The sequence below is a fragment of the Temnothorax curvispinosus genome, unplaced genomic scaffold, assembly GCF_003070985.1.
Source record: "Temnothorax curvispinosus isolate PA1 unplaced genomic scaffold, ASM307098v1 QBEX01011168.1, whole genome shotgun sequence".
NCBI classification, from domain to species: domain Eukaryota; kingdom Metazoa; phylum Arthropoda; class Insecta; order Hymenoptera; family Formicidae; genus Temnothorax; species Temnothorax curvispinosus.
This window is the reverse complement of record NW_020220948.1, coordinates 120,242-131,018: the sequence shown is the minus strand read 5'-3', so window position 1 is coordinate 131,018 and position 10,777 is coordinate 120,242. Positions and strand designations below refer to the sequence as shown.

The following is a 10,777-nucleotide window of genomic DNA, read 5'->3' as shown; positions in this document are numbered from 1 at the left end:
CTGCTTTATGCTCATGGCTCCTGCAATTTTATGTGCTTCCACCTTAAGCGAACTACCCCCACCACTGAAATTTGACTTGGTTTCCAGACCTGTGTATACGACCGTGCCCAGGATTGACTAGTCAATCCTAGGAATGCCTGCGTTTCGGGCCTTGACTATAACATATATATATTGTCACGACTTTTTGCACTCCCGGACCGCTCCGGGACGTGTGCCGGATCAAAGGATTTAGGAGAGCGGGATGGTAGGCCTCTCCAGTGATTTCCTCGCACCTCCGATACTCTACGAAATATTCCGAATGTTGGGCGCCAGACGCGTACATTCGCGTCCACGAAATCGCGAAAACCTAAACGAGACGCAAAACGAAGTGTGGAGGTGCGTGGAATCGGCTAGCTTGACCTAATCACGGGCGGGGTTAATGAAGGGCAGCGCGATATTCGACGGGGTGACACGTTAATTTCATACTCAGTCAGATAACAAAGAAAATAACATTTATTGAGTACTGGTTGTCGAGAAAATAATAACATTTATCCATCCGGCTTCGATCAAACACAAGATAAATTCGATAAATAAATCAGGAATAGCCGGTGGCGGGGTGTCGGGATTCATCTAACAGAAATAATATTAATGCGGACGCGAGACACCCACGGAATATTAATTGAGTCTCTAATAAACACGCTGAAGGCGCTATTCTCAAACATTTAATAATTCGAGTCGAAAGTGATAATACGCAAGAATACTACTCTTAATCTCGCTAATAACCACGAAACGCCAGGAAGACCTACACAAGTAACATCTAAACGCACGAAGTGTGTGAACGCCGGTAATTTCTTAACAAGAGTACAAGTCTAACATAATTAACCAATCGGCGGGAACGACATTCGACCGCGATTAACAATGCCATCGATATCCCAACGTAATTCGAGGTTGTCGCGAGCAGGGACGCCATAGGGCGTACGCAAGTAATACCGGACGCAACGTTTCTCAACGCGAGAGCACAATTATCAACCCGTAATAACGAGATCCGAACACAAATCGATACGCTAACACCGACGCTCGAACACAAGAATTTCCCGCCACGAAGAAACGGTAACGCAATTGACGAAATACCGGCCCGTATGCGGCCGTACACCAAGGTCGCGAGGACAACGCGATATACTCGCGATATCGAACTCATTAACGCCTATCGCGATCTCCAGGGATTCGCCATAACGCTTGTACCACGGTTCCGCGGCCACGATCCATCCCGAGGCCCTTCGCTCTCGTTATCGATCGCGAAATTACACTCGATCTTAACATGCGTTATCCCGAGCGAGAGCGTGCACCGGAGGGCGGTGTCGTGGCTTTACATATCTCGATTTACGGGCAACCTCACCGGTGATACGCCTCCTCCTGGGCTCCTCGCCGTCACCTTCCGCCAACGATCCTCGATCCGCCAGATAAATATCGAAATACCCAACTCGGGGTGGCTATCGCGTATCTTAATCAAACGTATCTCGCCGACGGACGACCAGAGAGTGAAACGCTAAACCCGCTCGATTGCGGAATCGATACGGTACCCCTTCCTGAGGAGCGCGCGAGCCAATCGGGCGCGAGCTTGCAAGCCCGCGGTGTCCCGGCGCAGTGCTGTCGATACGAGATCCTTCGGGGGCGGGCAACGGTCCCTCGGCGACGTGCGACTCCTCAAATTTTTATCCCTAGCGGCGGACGGAACTTCGCTCGCGCCGGTGTGCCTCCGGTTTGACCCTGGGGCGGTGTTTTGTGGAGATCATTTGCTGAAGCCGGGCGTTCACCCAAGGGCTTGTGGCCCCGCTATCGGCGGCCTCGTCCGTCACTGCCGCACGTGCCGCACGCCTGCCGCGTTGCTCTCGCCAGCCCGCGATCTCTGCTGCTTCCGCGTTTGTCACCCCTCCTCGGTCATCGATCGTCCTTGATTTCCTTCGCCAAGTACTCCCTCGAAGGTTTGTCGTAGTGTGGGTGAGGTGCCGCGCATATTACATTGCAAAAAAAAACAAAAGAAAGTAATCAGAATGCGGAAACGCGATTAATTACGACCCCTGGAGATCTCGTCGTTGCCCCCCTGGTCTGTCCCTGGGCGCGAAATTCCGCGCCTTGTGACGGTGGCGGGGCGCCGCGACGGTGCGGCGAGCCGCAACGTCACAATATATATATACATATATGACACTAGGATGTCATTTTGGAGCAACTTTTTTTTTCATTTCACGAATAGCATATATACTTGCAGGAAGGTAAAATAAGATACCTGTTAAAATTTTAGCCCTTAATATTAATATTAACAGGTCGCTCATCGCAATTTTTTATTTTTTATTTAGTAAGATAGAAAATAGTATATTGTGCACCAAGGGGCGAAAGTAAAAAATTTAACGATCTACAAAAAAGGTCTCTTATGTTTTTTTCATAAATATAACCATTTAGACGATATTAAGGTTTAAAGTTCAAAGTATAAACCTTAATATCGTCTAAATGGTTATATTTATGAAAAAAACATAAGAGACCTTTTTTGTAGATCGTTAAATTTTCTACAAAAATATGTATTAATTATTTCATAATTTTTAATAGTCGATATGATATAACATTCATAAGAAGCAAAAACAAGTTTTATAAAATTTATCAAACTTTAACTTTGAATATCTTTTGAACGGTTGAATTTATGAAAAAATGATAAGAGCTCTTTTTTGTAGAGCGGTAAATTTACTACAGAAAATTTATGTGGCGCAATGCTGTATTACTGTTTGTTAGATAGTTATAAAATTTTTTCTATCTTACTAAATGAAAAATGAAAAATCGCAATGAGCGACCTGTTAATATTAATATTAAGGACTAAAATTTTAACAGGTATCTTATTTTACCTTCCTGCAAGTATATATGCTATTCGTGAAATAAAAAAAAAAAAGTTGCTCCAAAATGACACACCCTAATATACACATACAATACACATACACACATACACACACACACACATATACACATACAATATGATTTTTTAACTTCTGCTGTTGAGAGTGGGGATCCCAGGTTGACTCAGTTTATATCGATTTTAGAAAAGCCTTTGACTCAGTTAATCATACTATATTAATGTGTAAACTTTGATCTCTAGGGTTCGGAGGTTCTCTTTTGCGTTGGATATCTTGCTTCCTATCAAACAGGTATCAAGTCATAAAATTTAATAATAGCTTCTCCAGAAGTATAAATGTTTTGTCTGGAGTGCCACAGGGCTCACATCTTGGCCCTCTTTTATTTGTTTTATTTATTAATGACATAGCTGCTTTTATTAAATTCTGCTTTTTCTTATTGTATGCTGATGACCTTAAATTATACCGTCGGATTAACGGACCCTGCTGATGCGCTTTTATTACAACATGACTTATTTGAACTTGAGGCCTAGTGTAGGAGGAACTGTCTTCGGCTTAACGTCTCTAAATGTTTTGTCATTCATTTTACTCATAGACGTAACTCATATTTATATTACTATATACTCTTGATGGTTTACCTCTCTCAGCAGTGCGCGAAGCTAGAGATTTCGGGGTTCTATTCAGTGCGGACTTATCATTTAATACACATATACAATTAATAGTTTCATCTGCTTATAGAACGCTTGGATTCATCCTCCGATGGGGTAGATTTTTTAAGAATATAATCACTTTAAAATTATTATACTGTACGTTAGTTCGCCCCAAGTTGGAGTACTGTTCCATAGTTTGGTCTCCGTATTTTAAATGCCATCAGTTATTGATTGAACGTGTGCAGCACAAATTCCTGCGTATGGCTGCTTATCGGCTGGATAATCCCATGTCAATTACTTGCCATGCCTACTGCACTATATTAGATAGATTAAATCTGCTATCGTTAGAAAGTAGGAGACTAACCTTTGACCTTACATTTATTTTTACGCTTTTTAATCACTCTACTGATTGTCCGGATTTGTTATGGAACGTATCGATTTTAACATCCCGACTAGAGAATTAAGACAGTACTCCATCTTCCACCTCGGGTATCACCGTACTTTGTATAGCGCAAATTTTTGTGTAAATAGGCTAATAATATCTGCAAGTAATTTCTCCAATAGGGTTGACTTTTTTGGTGGCTCTGTATCAACTTTTAAACAAAAACTTTCTCGTCTACTCTTGTAACCTAAATGTTCTCCATATTATGTTGTAAAATTTTAATTTTATTTTATTGTTCTTGTTTTTCTTTTCTCTTTGTACGCTTTATTAAGGGTTTATTACCCGTTAATAAAGTTTATTATTATTATTATTATTAATACATAATATATATACTCGCAGAAACAAAGAAATATGTTTTTGACAAAACATTTAGTACAGTCAGAAGATCGGAAATATTTTTAGACACGTCATTAGCAATTCCAGCAATTTCGTTTTCTGATTCATTATTCCGTCACCATCGCTTGCGTTTAGTCACCGTAGCATGAGAAACGGTGTCCAGGACCTACGACGGGGACGTTGCAGGATGGATTTTTAGGCCCCATATATGAGTCTGGCTAAGGCGAGATCGTGGTGGTTCAGCCGGCTAAGGCAAGACCAGGAACGATCCGGCAAGCCGGCTGAACCACCACGATCTCGCCTTAGCCGGCCGGATCGTTCCTGGTCTTGCCTTAGCCGGATAACTACCACGATCTCGCCCTAGCCTGCTGAACCACCACGATCTCGCCTTAGCCGGACTCATATGGGGCCTAAAAATCCATCCTGCAACGTCCCCGTCGCGGCGTCGTAGGTCCTGGACACCGTATCTCATGCTACGGTGACTAAACGCAGGCGATGGTGACGGAATAATGAATCAGAAAACGAAATTGCTGGAATTGCTAATGACGTGTCTAAAAATATTTCTGCTCTGCTAACACTGTACTAAAGGCTGATCTACAATGTGCTCTTTGCTTTCTGTTTTTTGCTCTTAACCTCTTTGCGACTATCTCGTATTTCGCAATTCCGTCGCGTAACGTGATGTTTCTTGTCTCTTCTAAAGTTCGTCAATTTTTATCTTAAGCGACAGAGAACAAAAAACATCGCGTTACGCGACGCAATTGCGAAATACGGGATAGTCGCAAACAAGTTAAGAGCAAAAAACAGGAAGCAAAGAGCACATTGTAGATCAGGCTTAAATGTTTTGTCAAAAACATATTTTTTTGTTTCTGCGAGTATATATATGTATGTATTGTATGTGTATATATAATATATACATACCCATATATAATATGTAAAACCCAAATAACCCACCCTCCAAACCCATTTTTCCCCCAGGGAAGTTTAAGAATGGCAGTATCTTGACTCACAATGAGACCACGCAACAATATGGCCAATACGAGACTTCCGAGGTTTATAACTCAAAAACTATTGATTTTCAGACCTAGGTCCCATTGAGACTTTTGATCAGGAGGTCAAACAGTACAACATACTAAAATTTTAGACAATTTAGCCGGGAACCAAAATCCATATGGTTGGTGGGGAGATCCTTTATATACTTGTAAAGAAAGGAATAATATTAAATATTTAATTGATCTATTTTTCTACATTTTTTTTAAATATTCTTAAAAATTTTTCTATATCTTTTAAAAAATAATCTTGCACTTTTATTTAAATAAAATATAATAAAATATGATAAAATATTTTTTGTTAACTTGGTCAGCGACCTTTACATTCGGGACTAGATAGATAGATATTATAGATTTATTGTGTATCCCCGTAGGGTTTACAAGGCGTTTTTTATGAGGAACGTACCCAAACCTCTTACAAATCACTCCCCTACGCGCCCTGGCCATATGCGACCTTACATTTCATTTATTTCCCCTCCCTTCGTCTTTCATTCATCCATCTCCTTCCGCCTTCCTTGCTTCAGCCATTTCTCCGCTTCCCTCCCTTCTGCCACTGCGCGTAGCACGGACACGTACCAAGTGAGGAGACTTCATCGGTAGTGCCAGAAAATGGGTATGCCAAATAGTTCCAACGTTGAAAATAGATGTGAATAGAGTATCAAGCAGTCCAATAAAACAGTATCAAGTAAAAACGCCGGCGTGGCCACTCTCGAGGAAGGTTTCTTAATTAATTTTAAGCAAGACAAAGAAACAGGAGCGTAAGAAAATTATATAGCATAAAAATGTGTATAAAAAATGTGAATTTAACAATGTGTACGAAGCTGTAAAAAGATATAAAAAGATAAATGATATGCTTGAAGGATTTGAAGAATTCTTTCAGGCTTTATAACAATATGGATTATATATTTCTAATATAATCGGGTGTACACATCAGAGGGCACGTTTTTTACAAAGTATAACGTTATCATTCTATGCATATTTCGACTAATGTTTGACATCTCTACTCATGTATTAAATGCCGTACATATAATACATGTAGTATATACGAGTAAAATGACATACTACTAAAGGAAATAATAACTACTCAACGTTCAAATACACATTCACGTTCGTATCGGAATATTCGCGCATTAGGCGTGTATACATACAGGGTGCTTAAATATAACGTATCTCTAATATTTTTCTTAATAAACAGAGAGAGACTTTGGTGATCAGGAAAAACTTACTTAAAAATGATATCAAATAATAAAATTTTAATAGATAATAAGTGTATGACTAATATAAATTAATAAGAAAAATCATAAGACTTAACGTGTTAAAATCGTCTTCTATTAAAAATTTCTCTAGCTATTCATAAATGTGACAGATAAGCTTGACTAAAAATAAAAATTAGATTAAGAAACTTGAAACTTTGAGGTATTAATGAAATTGTTTAAAGAAATGTTTTATAGATCGTCAAACATTAATATTTAATATATAATTGATTTAAAAGTAAAAATAAAACAATATAAAATTACTTAGATAAAAAAATCACAAATGCCAAAAGAATATATACTCTATTCTTCTGTTAATTATTAATTAAATCTTTGCAAAGGCATTTTATCAGAAGCACCCTACATATATATCCGATTGCTCGTAAAATCATGTTATAATGACTAGTATCATCAAAAACGAGCATTCGCCCGCGCGCGTTGCACATTATCCTGAATAAATTGATTTTGTGATTAACAGTACAATATGTAATCACGGAAATCCGGCACGGTTTTTGCAAGCGAAAAATATTTTTTCAACGAGAAATGAAAAGTTTGTACGTTCAAGACGATTAAATGATCTCATAAATTCAGCAACGATCGACATCCAGCAGTATATTATAACTTATAACTCTTTTCATCGATGTATGTACAAGGTGACTGTCTTTACATTTAGTCCCTACAAGCTTGATAAAAATAGTGCACAAAATACACATTATATGCAAAACGATCGAACGGTCTCACGCGATTGTTTGGAAATTCGATTGGAACACACGTATATCAAAGATCTGATGAACGGAATCCAACGATCATTGTGTCGTACGATTTTAACGATGAGGATCAGAAGAAAATTTTTCGGTATCGCGAGTCTCTTCGATCGCCCTATATTATCCTTTCTGGTTTCCCTCTTGGTTATTCGAGATATATACAAAGCAGAAATCATTTCGGAATCGAGAAGGTTAGTGAAGCACAGATCTGAGTATCATTTAGGCTGAATGCATGCGAAGTATCGCGCGTATCGTGGTCCTCTCTGTTTGTGCAAAAATAGGTATCCGCAATCGGTTTTCACTTCCGATTTATCCCGCTGAGATGTCGAGCGCAGCGTATTAAGTACAAAATATCGGAGACTTCTATTCGAGATCATTTCTTTTTCCTTGCGTATATAGGTCTTCCTCGTGTCTGCCTTGATCGCGGTCTGACTTGTGCTATTCTCGTTTCACTGATTTGAGGTACACGCAGTGTACATTCTCTTTTCAGTCCCTTACGTAACACAGCTGTGTAAATTGTAACTGAAAGATTCTTGTTGAATATATTACACAACGATGATATTCCGATTCAAGATTTCTTATTTAAATTTCGCATCCTCATTTGTAGACGGAAATTCTCAAACCGAAAATTCAAGAGACCGTATCGATGTAATACTAATAAAACATTTTTCTTCTAACATTTTTTACTGAACTTTTGTTGAATAATTAATAAGTCAAATAAATTGATATCAAATGCATTATTTGATTAATTATTCCAATTGATATACTTGTGAAAATAACAATAGCCAGTGTTAATGGCATGTGTATTAATAATTCAATGATGATCGAAACGAATCCGTTCAAAATTTTAAAGAATCATGGTTTGATCACTCCAATCATTTTCATTATTAATATAAATTTTTACAATGACGTAAACTATGATTGAAATTTTTTTAAGTAGTTTTTTAAAAAATCTGCAAGATGACTGTAACATATTTTCCATTACGCTTTTTCCGAGATGCATTTGTCAAAATAATTGGATTCTCTTCGTTTCTTCAAGATCGATCGTACCCGATCAACAGTTTAGCGATGGCGGCAATCAGAGTGATCGAGACCGAGGATTCCTCTCATGGCGGTGACATGCGAAACCTCCTGCCTTTGTTTAAATCGACGTGGAATCGTCTGTGTCGGTGTCGTCGCCGTAGAGACCCCGACCGTCGGTCTTCGTCCACGAGGTCGCGGTGGTTTCCACGCCGACCTCGTATCTATTCTCCTGCTGGGCGTTACTGGACGGCACGATCCTCACGTAGGTCTCTCTCACGCCCTTTTGCTCCGCGATGTCCTTGATAATTCTCTCTTCGCAGCTGGCGGACTTAGAGCGTGCCTTCTTCTCTTCGGGCTTCTTCGTCATTGCCTCGATCGACTCCAGCGAACTCTTTCTGCGGCTGCTTCTACGGCTATTCGATCTAACGATCTGGTCCTTGTCGGTGGAGGTCTTTCTGCCTACTACCTTTGAACTCTCGTTCTCCAGGTACTTCCGGATCCACTTGGGCGTATCGCTCGAGTACGCCTGCGCTTTCTTCGCGTACTTGCCGGGCGTGCTCGGCAAGATCATCGGTATCTCCGTCTCGATCACCGTCGTGATCACCTGTTCGTTCTCGTCAAAATTACTCTCGAGAAACTTGCGCTTCGGCGTTCCGCCAACGCTCAGCTTGCCGAGCGTCGAGGCGCTGCCGCTCTCGTCGCTGCCGGGCGTCTCATACGTGTACGAATAGTGCCGCTGAATGTGCTTCGGTTCCTTTTCCTGTTGCTGATCCTGTTCCTTGATTCCTTGCCTCTCGCTCGCCTCCTGGTTCCGTCGATTCTCCTCCTTTTCGATCCTCTTCAGCTTCTCGAGCGCGTCGTCGATCGAGTATCGCGGCGATTTCCTGCCACCGGTGCCGAACTCTGGCAGCTTCACCGGCGACAGCAGCGATTGCCTCAGACCACCGGCGATGCTATGTCGCTGCCGGGCAGGCGGGTCCAGCAGTCGGCGCAAGCTCGAGTTTCTGATCTCCGGCACTGACATTCTCTCCCGGACTGGAATCGGTGGTGGTTTACCGGAACGCGCCGACTTTGCGAACGAGAAGACCTCTGACTTGGGTGGCGATGGTGACTTGGACGGTTTCCTGCCCGTGAATGGGAAGTCAGGCGCAAGAAATCGCCTCTCGCCGGGTGGGAAGATCGGTGACGTGCTCGCGACGATCACGCTCTGCAGACCCTCGCAGGTGGGACTCTTTAATCTGTCAGACGTCAGCCCCATGAGCTCCTCGGTTTTCATCTGTTGATGCTCAAAGATCGGCGAGCTGGCGATTGGTAGCAGCCGTGACTTGCAGCTGTCCTGACTGTCTAAGCTGAAGCGCTGCTTCGCCAGTTGGCTGTCCAAACTGAAGCGCTGTTTGGGCGTGCCGGCGATCAACCGCAGGTCGTTCTGCGTCTCCAGCTCCGGTATCGAGAACCGATCGCGATTGAATTTGACCTGCGCGGCACTGAGATTGCCACCACCGCCGCCGCCGCCGCCGCCGCCTCCCAGGTCCTTGATATTTCGATACTTGGCGCCGATGTCCAGCTGCGACAGACGGTCGCGCTGACTTGCCTGCAGGACGGCGGGTCCGAATCTCTTATGCTTGAGAGGGTAGGGTGGCGGCGAGGGTGAATGCATGCTGATTCCGCCGCTGCTGAGGCAAGGTTGGGATAGTCGCTGCTGCGTTCGACCGGGATAGTAATCGCCGGTGACGAGAGTGGGCTGCGACAGTCGCTCGCGTTTATCTTGCCGTAGAATGAATCGGCGTACGTCCGGCTGCGACAGCCGCGACGAACTCCGCTCCATCGTCAGGCTGCCACGGGGGCTTCCGCTGCCACCCAGGGCGTGCACGTTTGGTGTCGACAGTCTCTCCTCCTCGTTGATGCTGTTGTCGCCCGAGGCGGCACGCAGACTGGTGTAAGACAAACGACCGCCAGCGCTGCCGCGGTGCATGCCGACGAAGTTAAACGAATTGATGCCGCTCAGGCTGGAGTTGAGGGTCGGCTGTGACATGCGGATGCGACGGTCTGGCGAGCCGCCCGATCGCCGATCGTACGAGATCAGCAGGGTCGGCAGGTTTGGCTGCGAGTAACGGCTGCGTTGACTCGCGGGCGAGTAACTCGGTGGACAAGGGGTGGTCGAGCGGGTACACTCGTAGGTGCCCGAATCCTGGGATTCGATGCTCGATTGCGATTGCGGCGGTGCCTTGACGGGGGTGATGTGTAGATTCGGAGTGGACAACCGGTTCTTGCGGCCCTGGCCCGGTCGCTTCAGGTGGTCGATCAGATTTGGCTGGGACAGCCGGACGATACACGGGTTCGGGCGTCGGTTCAGGTACCAGAGGTCCCGGCGAGAATACGGCTCGCATCAG

At 43.3% G+C, this 10,777-nt stretch overlaps 1 protein-coding gene across 1 annotated transcript in view; it reads right to left on the bottom strand.

The window, feature by feature from the left end:
* Nucleotides 1-6,853: 6,853 nt before the first annotated feature.
* The window catches only part of LOC112461227, a 33,609-nt gene continuing 29,685 nt past the window's right edge, over nt 6,854-10,777 (bottom strand). The window contains exon 16 of the mRNA XM_025026393.1: nt 6,854-10,664. Coding sequence (XP_024882161.1) covers nt 8,506-10,664 — 2,159 coding nt within the window. The 3' untranslated portion in view covers nt 6,854-8,505. The remainder of the gene's footprint in view (nt 10,665-10,777) is intronic.